Consider the following 13,047-nt stretch of genomic DNA (forward strand, 5'->3'; position numbering starts at 1 on the left):
TTTTGGGGGAAGGGTGGGTGTAGGGAGAGGGGGAGGAGGGGTAAAGGGCGAGGGGAGTGCTAAAAGTGCAAGGGGGAGGGGTAGAGGTGGTGGGGAGAGCGGCAGGGGGTAGTGGGGGTTTGGGGTAGGGTCGGGTGGGTGAGGGGGGCCAAAAGGGGGAGATGCGGAGTGGAAGAGGGGAGCAGAGTGGTGGGGAGTAGAGGAGGGAGAGAGGGGGTAGTGGGGTAGAGGGGGCAGGGGTTGAAGGAAGGGGCAGGGGATGAGGGTAAAGTGAAGAGGGGAGGGATTGGAAGTGGGAGGGGGAGTGGAGGGAAGAGGGGTATGGAGTGGGGGAGATGGAGAGGGCTGAGGGTAAGAGGTGAGGGGGTAGGAATTGGTGAGAAGTGAGAATGAGTGATGAGGGTGAAGTGGAGGGAAAGAGGTGTGTGGGAGGTGGAGGGGTGGGGGAGGGGCAATTGTGAGTGGTTGAAGGGAGGAGGGAAGGAGTAAAAGAAGGGCAGGGAGAGGGGGAGGGGCAGAGGGGTGAAGGGAAGAGGGTTGAGGGGAAGGGAGATGGGGCAGGCATAGAGGTGAAGAGGGAGGAGAGGAGGGTAGAGGGCGAGGGGGAAGTGGGAGGGTGAGGAAGGGGGAGTGGAAGTGAGGGCTGTGGGATTTGGGAGGATGAGGGGAGGGGGGTGTGTTGAGGGTGAGAGGGGAGGAAAAGGTGGGAGAGGGATGGAGTGAGTGGGAGGGGAAGGGTGAGGGGTGTGGGAAGTGGTGAGGAGTGAATGAGTGATGAGGGTGTGGTGGAGGGGAAGGGGTGTAAGGGAGGCAGGAGGGGTGATAGGTGAGGGTGAGGAGAAGGGGTGAAGTGGAGGAGGGAGAATTGAAAGTGGTGAGTGTTGAGGGGAGGGGTAGGGAGAGAGGAGATGGGAAGTGAGGGGGAGGGGTGGGGAGGAGGGTTGAGGGAGGGGAGTGATGTGTGGAGGAGGGGGAATTGCGAGTAGTGAGGTTGGAGGGGGAGGCCAAAGGGGTGAGAGCTGAGGAGGTAGAGGTGTCTGAGAGTGGAGAGTAGGTTGGGGAGAGTGGTGGGAGTGGGTAATGATGTGAAGGGGAGTTGGGAGGGAGGGGTGAAGGTGAGGGAAGGGAATTGGGGAGGTGTGAGGGGAAAACAAGGAGGAGTGGTCTGGTGAGAGGAAGAGTTGGGAAGGTATAGGCAAGGTGGGGGGGTATTGGATTGGGGAGGGTGAGGGAGTATACCAAGGTGGATGGTAGGGGGAGGGTGTATGAATAAGGGTTGAGGGAGGAGAGAGATGCGGAACGGTGGATGAAATAGGTGTGCAAAGGTGGGGAGAAGGCAGATGGACGAAAATCTGAGAGGGGTGGGGGGGGAGACAAAGAGAAAGGGAGTGGAGAGGGGAGGAGTGGGCAAGGACGGGAAAAGGGACGAGGGGGTCGGGCAGGAGAAGCAAAGGAGCAACTCCCCTTCCCCTCTCTCATCCCTCCTCCCCACCCCTCTCTCCCTCCCGCCACTCCCCCTCCTCTCTGTGCCCATCATTCCCACCACCCCTCTCCCCCTTGCTCCCACCACCCATATCTCCCTCCCTCCCCATCCCCTCTCTCCCTCTCCACCTCTTTCCTTCCCCTTTTCCCTCCCCTCCCCACTCTTTCTCCCTCTCTTCCTCCTTTCTCCCTCTACTCTTCCCCACCCCTCCTCCCTCCCCACTACTCCCTTGTCCCCCTCACTCACCCCTCCCCTCCCCCACCCCTGCCGTGTTCCCTCTATCCCCTCCCCCCGCACCTCCCCCTTCTTCCCTGCCCCATCTCACCCTCTCTCCCCTTCACCCATCTCTCTTCTTCTCCCCCCCCCCCACTGCTGTCACTCTCCCTTACCCCTTTCATCTCACCCTTCTCCCCCTTTCTGATCTCATCCCCCCATTCTCTTTCTCTCTTGCTCGGTCTGTGCCTGCGTGTCTCATTCTCTCTCCTCCCCCAGGTAAGCTATTGCCCAGACTTGCCCAACAGCTTCCTGCCCCACCGGGCGCTGACTGGGTCAGAAAGGAATGTCTTTGAGTGGCGTCCCACTCCCTCTGACCACATCAGTGTATGTCTGATTCGCCTCCTGGTGAGACACAGTCCGTGGTTAAAGGCACACTGTATCGGGGTCACAGTGTCAGTGACACACACTCTCCCCACCCCCTCTCTTCCTGACCTGTCCTACACAGTCTATCTGTACCTCAGACTCAGTCCCTCGTTCCGATTCTCTCTTTCACACAGACACAATCGCTCGCTCTCGCTCTCTCTCTCTCTCTCTCTCTCTCTCTCACACACACACACACACACAGAAATAATCTCCCATCCCAGTGAATTATTTTTCACAAAAATAGCTTTATTGATCCATTATTTCTTTATCTAGAAATTTTTCCCAGTGCATGAGTGGCGGTGTCGACTTTCGACCCCACATTCTGGATAAATAATCAGTTCCAATAAATAAATGCAAATAACTTAAAAGACTCATAAATTAACTGCGTAAAAATAAAGCATTTCAAAGGACACAACAGTGGCTGCAACATCATTACCGGGTCTTGACAAGTTTTGTGCCCTGTACAAGTTACTGAGTTTTCCATAGGGTGGGTGTTCGTACTAAAGGCAGAGGCTTCAGAGGAAGTCCTGGCCTTTTGGCTCATCTGGGCTCTCGGGTGTTCGAGGCTACTGCCTTTGGTAAGGCCCTTCTCTCTAAGCCCAATATGTTGTACTGGGTCTGGTAAAGGCTGTAGGAAAGATCTAAAACCTGTTGGCCAAACTGGGCTCATTGTGTAAGACATAGCCTCTGGTTAAAGCTGTAGGAAATCTCCAGGCTTCACCTTGGGCCTGTTGGAATGTCTATTTGGGACTAGGCCTCCCATAGGGGCCATTTGGGACCAGGCTTCACTTGGGACCTTTTGGAACATCCCAAGCCTCTTTGGACAACTTCCTACAGAGTCTTCAGGAAAGGTCCTAGTAGGGCACAACATTTGCACAGTGTACTCTTTAGTCTAAGATGTCTTTGAACTCACCCCCACTTTGTGATGCTCCAGTGAGGGGTGGGGGGGGGGGGGTGGGTTTGGCATTAAATAAATAAATAAATTAGAAGGAAAGCAATAATTTAATAAATTATAAGGGAACGGAAATGAGAAAGGGGAGAGGAAGGAGAAAGGGAGTCTCTCCCTCTCTCGTCAAAGCACCTCACGCCTCACGAGCCCTCTTCCACCCCTCCTTCACCATTCTGGGTACAGCTCGAGGAGCTCGTGTGCACTCTTGTTCAGGAAAATCCGAAGGTCCCGGAGGATGATGTATCCCGCGCGGAGTGTAGGCCAGTCTTTCATCAAGGTGAGAGAGAAGCTGGTGGTTGGTTGCCGAGGTAGATTCATCTTTTGCATCTATTGCCAGATGAAAGAGAAAGTTGAGCAGGTTGTAACGATATTGGACTTCATTTGTGTTCTCAGTTAACAATTCAGGAACGTTTTTGGAAGGTCAAATTTGAAGAAGGAATGCAGGGTTAGTGGCAGGACTCTTAGCAGTGTGGAGGAAGAGGGGGATCTTGTGGTCCATGTGCAAAGTTGCCACAAATATTCATAGGGTGTTTAAGAAAGCCTATGGCCTTTAGTAGTCATGGGATTGAATTCCAAAGCAGCGAGGTAATGTTACAGCTCCATAAAACTTTGGTTAGACCACACTTGAATTATTCTGTTCAGTTCTGGTTGTCTCATTTTAGGAAGAATATGGAAGTTTCAGAGAGGGTGCAGAGGAATGCTGCCCGGATTAGAGAGGATGTCTTTTGAGTGAAGTTTGAGCAAGCCAGGGCTTTTCTCTTTGGAGTGAAGGAAGGTGAGGTGATTTGATAGAGGCATGGATAGAGTGGACAGCCAGAGACTTTTTCCTGGCAGAAATGGTTACTTCAAGGGGGCATGATCTCAAGGTGATTGGAGGGAAATGTCGGGTAGATGTCACAGGTAGGTTATTTACACAGTGGTGACTGGGTTCAGCACCCAGCCAGAGGATATCTAAGAAACTCTTCAACGATTATAGGAAAATTGAGGCTATGTAGGAGGGAAGGGTTAGGTTGATGTTAGTGAAAGCCCTATACTCTGCTATCGTGATTATATTCTAGATTCTTCCCTTCCACCTTTGGTCCATGGCCCCATCAGCACTCACTTATCTGTTTGTTGTACTTTATAATAATTTTTACATCTTGCACTGTACAGCTGCCTCTACTTCCTTAGAAATTTAGTGAAGATTCAGTATATCATCTAAAACTTTGACAATTGTCTACAAATGCACAGTAGAGAATATCCTAACTGATGACACATTGCCTGGTATAGAAATGCCAATGCCCTGGAATGGAAAAGCCTATAAAAAGTTAGTGAATACTATCAGTCCATCACTGATAAAGCCTCCCCTACTGCTGAGCACATCTAGACAGAGCGCTACCACAAGAACGTAGTACACAGAGCGCTACCACAAGAACGTAGCACAGAGAGTGCTACCACAAGAACGTCGCACACAGAGCGCTACCACAAGAACGTAGCACACAGAGCGCTACCACGAGAAAGTAGTACACAGAACGCTACCACGAGAACGTAGCACACAGAGCGCTACCACGAGAAAGTAGTACACAGAGCGCTACCACGAGAAAGTAGTACACAGAGCGCTACCACGAGAACATAGTACACAGAGCGCTACCACGAGAAAGTAGTACACAGAGCGCTACCACGAGAACATAGTACACAGAGCGCTACCACGAGAAAGTAGTACACAGAGCGCAACCACGAGAAAGTAGTACACAGAGCGCTACCACGAGAACATAGTACACAGAGCGCTACCACGAGAAAGTAGTACACAGAGCGCTACCACGAGAAAGTAGTACACAGAGCGCTACCACGAGAAAGTAGTACACAGAGCGCTACCACGAGAAAGTAGTACACAGAGCGCTACACGAGAAAGTAGTACACAGAGCGCAACACGAGAAAGTAGTACACAGAGCGCTACCACGAGAAAGTAGTACCATCATCAAGAACCCGAGCAGCATATTCCAGACACCCACCACTTTGTGTAAAAAAATGAGTGCCCTTCAACATCTCCTTTGAGCTTCTACCCTCTCACCTTAAACATGTGCCCTCTGGATGAGGCATTTCCACCCTGCTGGCTGTCTACTCTATCTGTGCCTCTTGTAATCTTATAAGATCACATCTCCTTTGATCCTTTCCTACCTCTGCTCTCTGGTGTTCGGTGCTTCAACTGTGGGGATAGAGATTCTGACTGACCACCTTGTCTCTTTATAAACCCTGTCTACAAGCTTCTGTCAGGTCTGCCATCAGCCTTCGCTGCTCCTGTCAGGGAGAGCTGGGTCACAGAAAACATCCCATCTGGATACATCACAGCTCGGTATGACAACCGCTCCGCCCGTGGCCGCAAGGAACCGCAGAGAGCTCAGCACGTCACGAAAACCAGTCTCTCCTCTGTCTACACATCCTTGACTAACCCCATCCAGGAAAGTGTGTGAGGGAGTGTTTCCCTCACAGTCCTGACCTGTAGACAGTGGGAGAATGTTGTGTGTATGGACTAACTCCATCCGGGGAAGTGAGGAGTGTTCCCTCACAGTCCTGACCTGTAGACAGTGGAAGGGTGATGTGTCAGATACTGTGTACATGGACTAACATTACTGGGGGAAATGGGGAGTGTTCCCTCCTGACCTGTAGACAGTGGAGGGTGATGTGTCAGATACTGTGTACATGGACTAACATTACTTGGGGAAATGGGAGTGTTCCCTCCTGACCTGTAGACAGTGGAAGGGTGATGTGTCGAATACTGTGTACATGGACTAACCCTACTTGGGGAAATGGGAGTGTTCCCTCCTGACCTGTAGACAGTGGAAGGGTGATGTGTCAGATACTGTGTACATGGACTAACATTACTGGGGGAAATGCGGAGTGTTCCCTCACACTACTGACTTGTAGACAATGGAAGGTGATGTGTCAGATACTGTGTACATGGACTAACATTACTTGGGGAAATGGGGGGTGTTCCCTCCTGACCTGTAGACAGTGGAAGGGTGATGTGTCAGATACTGTGTACATGGACTAATCCTACTGGGGGAAATGAGGAGTGTTCCCTCTCACTCCTGACCTGTAGACAGTGGAAGGGTGATGTGTCGGATACTGTGTACATGGACTAACCCTACTTGGGGAAATGGGAGTGTTCCCTCCTGACCTGTAGACAGGTGGAAGGGTGATGTGTCGAATACTGTGTACATGGACTAACCCTACTTGGGGAAATGGGGAGTGTTCCCCTCCTGACCTGTAGACAGTGGAAGGGTGTTGTGTCGGATGCTGTGTACATGGACTAACCCTACTTGGGGAAATGGGGAGTGTTCCCTCCTGACCTGTAGACAGTGGAAGGGTGATGTGGTGGATGATATGAGCATAGACTAACCCCTCTTGTCCCGAGCTCTTTACCCACTAGGAAGGGTGAGGCCAGATCGTGAACCTACCTCATCCTCCACTCGAAAGGCCAGGCTCTGAAGCAGTCTGAGCACCTCCGTGATCTTGTGGGTGAGGTTGGTGCGCTGGATGATCTTGCTGTCCCGCAGCCACACCAGATGTGCCTCATAAGTGCGGAGGGAGCTCTGTATCGCTGGGAGGACTGACATCAGCCTGAAGCAGAGAGGGTGGTTAGGGTGAGGGCAATATTGAGATTGAACAAGGTAAAACAATAAACTGCAGAATAACAATAAAGGGTCATGCAGTAGGAACATTCTGAGCAGCTGGCTTGCAGTGCTGAGCGAGTTCAGACGGGATATCCCACTTACCTGGACAGAGTCAAGATCCGTGGCGCTGCCTGAGAGTAGGGGCAGGGAGGGAGGCGGTGATCACCCTTTAATATCACCCCTTGGAGCAGATCCTTTACCTGGACGGGGAGGGATGGAGATGTCAGATTCTGAGCTCCTCGAGTGTGAAATCCTGTCGCACACCACCCCCTCTGTCTCTCCATTTCCCTCCCTCCCTCATCCCCTCCACCCTTCCTCTTCCCCCTTTCTCCATCCTGCCCCTTCCTTTCTCCTCCCCTTACATCCCTGTTCCCTCACCCCTTCTCCCTCTCTCCCCCTCCCCTCCCTCTCTCCCCTCCCTCCCTCCCCCTCCCTCCCCCTCCCTCTCCCTCTCCCCCTCCTCCTCCTCCTCTTCCCCTTCCTTCATCTCTCCCCTCCCTCTCTCCCCCACCCCTCTCCCCCACCCCTCTCCCCCACCCCTCTCCCCCTCCCCTCTCCCCCTCCCCTCTCCCCCTCCCCTCTCCCCCTCCCCTCTCCCCCTCCCCTCTCCCCCTCCCTCTCCCCCTCCCCCTCTCCCCCTCCCCTCTCCCCTCTCCCCCTCCCCTCTTCCCCTCCCCTCTCCCCTCCCCCCCCTCTCCCCTCCCTCTCCTCCTCTCCCCTCCCCCTCCCCTCCCTCTCCTCTCCCCCTCTCTCCACTCTCCCTCTCCCCCTCTCTCCACTCTCCCTCTCCCCTCTCCCCTCCCTCTCCCCCTCTCCTCTCCCTCTCACCTTCCTTCTCCTCTCTCCACTCTCCCTCTCTCCTCCTCCCCTCCCTCCCCCTCTCCCACCCCTCCCACCTCCTCCCCTCTCTCCCCTCTCCCCTCCCCACCTCTCCCCCTCCCCTCTCTCCCTCCCCTCTCCCCTCTCCCTCCCCCCTCCCCTCTCCCCCCTCCACCCCTCTCCCCCTCCACCTCTCTCACTCCCCCTCTCCCCCTCCCCCTCTCCCCCTCCCCCTCCCCTCTCCCCCTCCCCTCTCCCCCTCCCCTCTCCCCCTCCCCCTCCCCCTCCCCCTCCCCCTCCCCCTCCCCCTCTCCCCCTCCCCCTCTCCCCCTCCCCCTCCCTCCCCCCCTCTCTCCCTCCCCCCTCTCTCCCTCCCCCCCTCTCTCTCCTCCTCCTCTCCCCTCCCCTCTCCCCCTCCCCTCTCCCCCCTCCTCCTCCCTCTCTCTCCCTCCCCTCTCTCCCTCCCCTCTCTCCCTCCCCTCTCTCCCTCCCCTCTCTCCCTCCCCTCTCTCCCTCCCCTCTCTCCCTCCCCCTCCCTCTCCCCTCCCCCTCTCTCTCCTCCTCCCTCTCCCCTCTCCCCCCTCCACCTCCCTCTCTCCCCTACCCTCCCCCTCCCCCCCACTTGTTGCACTGCTTGCTTTCCTTCATCCCTCGTACCCCCCCCCCTCCCTTCCCCCCCCCTCTCCGAGGAAACTTACGTATAGGCTGAGGAGCTGGTGAACCTTTGTGTGGAGAACAGTAGCCACCTCAGCCACCGTTGCTTTCGAGGAGTGGCTGGGCGTGGGGTGACTGGACAGGCCGAGTGCAAGGGTCAGCAGGCCGAGAAGAGCGTTTAGCCAGTCTGTAGGTGGGGGTGGAAGTGGGAGGGGAGGAAGGGAAAAAGGGAAAGATAAAAGGTAGTGGAGAGAGAGAGCGGGGAGAGAGAGAGCAGAAGTGAGAGGGTGAGGGAAGCGGGGGGGTAAGAGGGAGCAGAAGATATGGAGAGGCGAGTGGGGAGGAGGAGTGGAGAGTGAACATCTTGTTAACTTTAGCCCAAAGTCCTCTACACGGACCCGCAGCCTCCCCTCCCTCCTCCACTCTTTCTGTTTGTCTGTCCCGCAGCCCGGAAGGAATTCCAGGAATCTCAGGCATCCGAGGAAGTTGGGATGGTAAGGGAGCGGAGTGAAGAGGAAGGGGAGGGGGAGTCACATAGAGAAGAACAGACTACCCTACTGGGACTACTTACAGGAGGTGACAGTGCGAGGGGAAGGGAGGAGGAGTGGGTGATCTGTTTCTTGGGCAAGTTTGCAGTCAGGGGTTCTAGGGTAGTTGTGATTCTGGTGATGGGAAGCAGGAGAGAGATGGGGAGATTCTGTGGGTGGATCTGCTCTACCCCTTCCACCAACAACCCCCCCCCCGTCACTCACTCCTGCCTTGTGCTAGGGAGACAGGGATGGGTGGAGTGGCCAGTGGTGGGGATGTGGAGAATGATAATACAATCCTGCCATTTGTGCCCCACAGCCACTGATTTACCCACAATTCCCCTGACCCTTTCCAATTTACCCAGAATCCCCTTGACCCACTACCAACATGGAATTTACCCTGCATTCCTATGACCTCATCAATCTAATTTACCCAGACCCCTATTGAGTGCCCATCCGTGTTACCAGAATCTCCTTGATCCACCATTCAATTTACCCAGAATATCCTCGTCCCAAGCATTGATTTACCCAGCATTCTTTTGACCCACCAATCCAATTCAGCTGGAATCCCCTTGATATTCCATATTAAATTTACCCAGAGTTCCCTTGATCAATCTAATTTACTTAAGTCCCATTGACTCCCCCTCCATTACCCAATTCACCAGGGTTCCCCCTACGACCCATCCAGTCCTCCACAGCTGCCCATTTCCTTCCTGCGCTCTCCAAGAGCTCAGCATCGCCCAGTACCCCCTCCCCACCTCTGCTCATGTTCCCTAGGATCCTCCTCCCTCCCTCTCCCTCTTCCTCCTCCTCCTCCCCACCCCACTTCCCACCTCTGACCACACCAACCTCCCCCTCCACCAAACAGGACGTCCCACAACGGGCAACTCACGGTTCATGGCGAGGGCAAGGGTGGGGCGTACCGTTGGGTCTTCGATCCGGGGTGTTTGTGAGTGTGTGGGTACTTGTGAGTGTGTTTTGAGAGCTTCACTCTTTTACATCATTACAATGTTGTCATCTATCTTTTCCTCACCCATTTTCTTTTTTTGCTCCACTTTCCCTTTATCCTCACCAAAGCCCCCTGCAAGAGATGACACAGCAAAACGTCTGTGCACTGAAGAAGTGCTGATGGGGAGGGGGGGGGGGATATTCAGGGGAAGTCATGGGCTCTTCCTTCTCCTCCCACACAACAAGAGTTTTGTCCAAACTTGCACAACTTTTGTTAGAAATCAGTCACTTTTCCTTTTCTCTCTCTCTCTCTCTCTCTCTCTCTCTCTCTCTCTCTCTCTCTCTCTCTCTCTCACTATCTTTTTCTCTCTGTTTATGTCTCTATCTCTTTCTCTCTCTCTGTCATACCCTCGAACGCTTTCACCATCCACCAAGCCTCACTTGCAGATTTTTTTTATCTCCCCTGAATCTCTGCCTTTCTTTCTTTTCTCAACCTCTCTTTCACTCTTCTCCTCCCTTTCACTCTCTGCCTTGAAGCTGATCTCTCTCACTCTCTCATACAGCTCTCATTTTTCTCTCACCACCTCTCTCTTTCCCTTACTTTGTTTTTTCTCACTCTCCCTTTGTCACTCCCCACTCTCTCATCCCCTCTCACCACGCCACTCTCATCTCACCCACCCTGCACCCGAGCTCATCTGTGACTCCCTGGAGAAGGCAGCCTTATCTGTGCATGTACACCACATACAGGAATTCAGCAACCAGCACAGTTCTGTGTGTGTGCGTGTGAAAGAGAGATATTTGTGTCCACAGGTATCTGTGTTAGTGTGTGTGTGTGCAACTGTCTGCATTTATGTGGCAAGTATGTCTGACCGCCGGGAGTGGTGTGATGGGACGGTGTGGAGGGAGATTCACTCTCTGCTGACCCCGGGAGTGTGTGATGGGACGGTGTGGAGGGAGATTCACTCTGTGTCTGACCCCGGGGGTGTGTGTTGGGACGGTGTGGAGGGAGTTTCACTCTGCGTCTGACCCCGGGAGTGTGTGATGGGACGGTGTGGAGGGAGATTCTCTCTGCGTCTGACCCCGGGAGTGTGTGATGGGACAGTGCGGAGGGGGATTCACTCTGCGTCTGACCCCGGGAGTGTGTGATGGGACAGTGTTGAGAGAGATTCACTCTGCGTCTGACCCCGGGAGTGTGTGATGGGACAGTGTGGAGGGGAATTCACTCTGCGTCTGACCCCGGGAGTGTGTGATGGGACGGTGTGGAGGGAGATTGACTCTCTGTCTGACCCCGGGAGTGTGTGATGGGACAGTGTGGAGGGAGATTCACGCTGCGTCTGACCCCGGGAGTGTGTGATGGGACGGAATGGAGGGGGATTCACTCTGCGTCTGACCCCGGGAGTGTGTGATGGGACGGTGTGGAGAGAGATTCACTCTGTGTCTGACCCAGGGAGTGTGTGATGGGACGGAATGGAGGGGGATTCACTCTGCGTCTGACCCCGGGAGTGTGTGATGGGACGGTGTGGAGAGAGATTCACTCTGTGTCTGACCCCGGGAGTGTGTGATGGGACGGTGTGGAGGGAGATTGACTCTCTGTCTGACCCCGGGAGTGTGTGATGGGACGGAATGGAGGGGGATTCACTCTGCGTCTGACCCCGGGAGTGTGTGATGGGACGGTGTGGAGAGAGATTCACTCTGTGTCTGACCCCGGGAGTGTGAGATGGGACAGTGTTGAGAGAGATTCACTCTGCGTCTGACCCCGGGAGTGTGTGATGGGACAGTGTGGAGGGAGATTCACGCTGCGTCTGACCCCGGGAGTGTGTGATGGGACAGTATGGAGGGAGAGTCACTCTGTGTCTGACCCCGGGAGTATGTGATGGGATGATGGGTCTGTGCACTTGACCCTTTAAAAAGGGGTGTGGCCATTCTGGCTATCTGTTCTTCTGCTAGCCCTGGTGCAGCACTCTAGCTTGCGTGCTTCTCTCTCTGCACTGCCTGGTCCCATTCCCCACATCACCCCCTCCCCGTTCTGAGATTCTGCAGTATTCTCTTCTTTTACCCGCTGTGCGTGGTTTTCTTGGGAGTGGAGGAGTGTTGTGGGGGGAGGGGGCATCTGTAGCCTCAGTGTCTTCGCTTCCAGACAAGTTCTGAATGCACACTCATACAGGCACACACACTCAGACACCAATGCATGGACTGATATAATCACAAACAGATACACAGATACACACTCGTGCGCACATAAAAGCCTACTCTCTCTCTCTCTCTCTCACACACACACACACACACACACACACACACACACACACACACTCACTCACTCACTCACTCACTCACTCACTCACTCACTCACTCACTCACTCACTCACTCACTCACACACTCACTCACTCACTCACACACTCACTCCCAGGTTCAGACACAGAGTGAATCTCCCTCCATACTGTCCCATCACACACTCCCGGGGTCAGACACAGAGTGAATCTCCCTCCACACCGTCCCATCACACACTCCCGGGGTCAGACACAGAGTGAATCTCCCTCCACACCGTCCCATCACACACTCCCGGGGTGAGACACAGAGTGAATCTCCCTCCACACCGTCCCATCACACATTCCTGGGGTCAGACACAGAGTGAATCTCCCTCCACACCGTCCCATCACACACTCCCGGGGTCAGACACTGAGTGAATCTCCCTCCACACCGTCCTATCACACACTCCCGGGGTGAGACACAGAGTGAATCTCCCTCCACACCGTCCCATCACACACTCCCGGGGTGAGACACAGAGTGAATCTCCCTCCACACCGTCCCATCACACACTCCCGGGGTGAGACACAGAGTGAATCTCCCTCCACACCGTCCCATCACACACTCCTGGTGTCATACACAGAGTGAATCTCCCTCCCCACCGTCCCATTACACACTCCTGGGGTCAGACATAGAGTGAATCTCCCTCCACACCGTCCCATCGCACACCCCCAGGGTCAGACACAGAGTGAATCTCCCTCCACACCGTCCCATCACACACTCCTGGGGTCAGACACAGAGTGAATCTCCCTCCACACCGTCCTATCACACACTCCCGGGGTCAGACACAGAGTGAATCTCCCTCCACACCGTCCCATCACACACTCCCGGGGTGAGACACAGAGTGAATCTCCCTCCACACCGTCCCATCACACACTCCCGGGGTGAGACACAGAGTGAATCTCCCTCCACACCGTCCCATCACACACTCCTGGTGTCATACACAGAGTGAATCTCCCTCCCCACCGTCCCATCACACACTCCTGGGGTCAGACACAGAGTGAATCTCCCTCCACACCGTCCTATCACACACTCCCGGGGTCAGACACAGAGTGAATCTCCCTCCCCAC

At 54.6% G+C, this 13,047-nt stretch overlaps 2 protein-coding genes across 3 annotated transcripts; both read right to left on the bottom strand.

Moving 5' to 3' along the window:
- Positions 1 to 59: 59 nt before the first annotated feature.
- Positions 60 to 2,885, bottom strand: LOC132385450 (uncharacterized). The gene is made up of 3 exons (XM_059957528.1): positions 2,844 to 2,885; positions 1,887 to 1,980; positions 60 to 1,165 (listed from the first exon to the last, which is right to left on the bottom strand). Exons 1-3 carry the CDS (start codon positions 2,883 to 2,885, stop codon positions 60 to 62), a joined length of 1,242 nt encoding a protein of 413 aa, XP_059813511.1.
- LOC132385455 (uncharacterized) lies at positions 2,348 to 9,698 on the bottom strand. 2 transcript variants are annotated; one of them, XM_059957540.1, is made up of 5 exons: positions 9,617 to 9,698; positions 8,242 to 8,384; positions 6,827 to 6,924; positions 6,509 to 6,671; positions 2,348 to 3,398 (listed from the first exon to the last, which is right to left on the bottom strand). In XM_059957540.1, exons 1-5 carry the CDS (start codon positions 9,621 to 9,623, stop codon positions 3,237 to 3,239), a joined length of 573 nt encoding a protein of 190 aa, XP_059813523.1. In that variant the 5' UTR covers positions 9,624 to 9,698; the 3' UTR covers positions 2,348 to 3,236. The 2 variants fall into 2 exon arrangements, with proteins under 2 accessions (XP_059813523.1, XP_059813522.1); XM_059957539.1 differs by lacking the exon at positions 9,617 to 9,698 and adding an exon at positions 8,950 to 9,361.
- Between the last annotated feature and the right edge of the window lie 3,349 nt (positions 9,699 to 13,047).

This window comes from Hypanus sabinus, assembly GCF_030144855.1.
Source record: "Hypanus sabinus isolate sHypSab1 chromosome 24 unlocalized genomic scaffold, sHypSab1.hap1 SUPER_24_unloc_1, whole genome shotgun sequence".
Classification (NCBI taxonomy): Eukaryota; Metazoa; Chordata; class Chondrichthyes; order Myliobatiformes; family Dasyatidae; genus Hypanus; species Hypanus sabinus.

Excerpts from the sequence above, each read along its gene's own strand:
- LOC132385450 (XM_059957528.1), bottom strand. The coding sequence starts at position 2,885 with ATGGGAGGCCTAGTCCCAAATAGACATTCCAACAGGCCCAAG. Across the intron at positions 1,981-2,843 it reads GACATTCCAACAGGCCCAAG|CTTACCTGGGGGAGGAGAGA; the intron begins GTGAAGCCTGGA and ends TCTGGGCAATAG. Across the intron at positions 1,166-1,886 it reads GATCAGAAAGGGGGAGAAGG|ACCACTCCTCCTTGTTTTCC; the intron begins GTGAGATGAAAG and ends TCCTCTCACCAG.
- LOC132385455 (XM_059957539.1), bottom strand. The coding sequence starts at position 9,130 with ATGCAGGGTAAATTCCATGTTGGTAGTGGGTCAAGGGGATTCTGGGTA. Across the intron at positions 6,672-6,826 it reads CGGATCTTGACTCTGTCCAG|GCTGATGTCAGTCCTCCCAG; the intron begins GTAAGTGGGATA and ends TCTCTGCTTCAG. Across the intron at positions 3,399-6,508 it reads CCTTTCGAGTGGAGGATGAG|ATGCAAAAGATGAATCTACC; the intron begins GTAGGTTCACGA and ends ATCTGGCAATAG.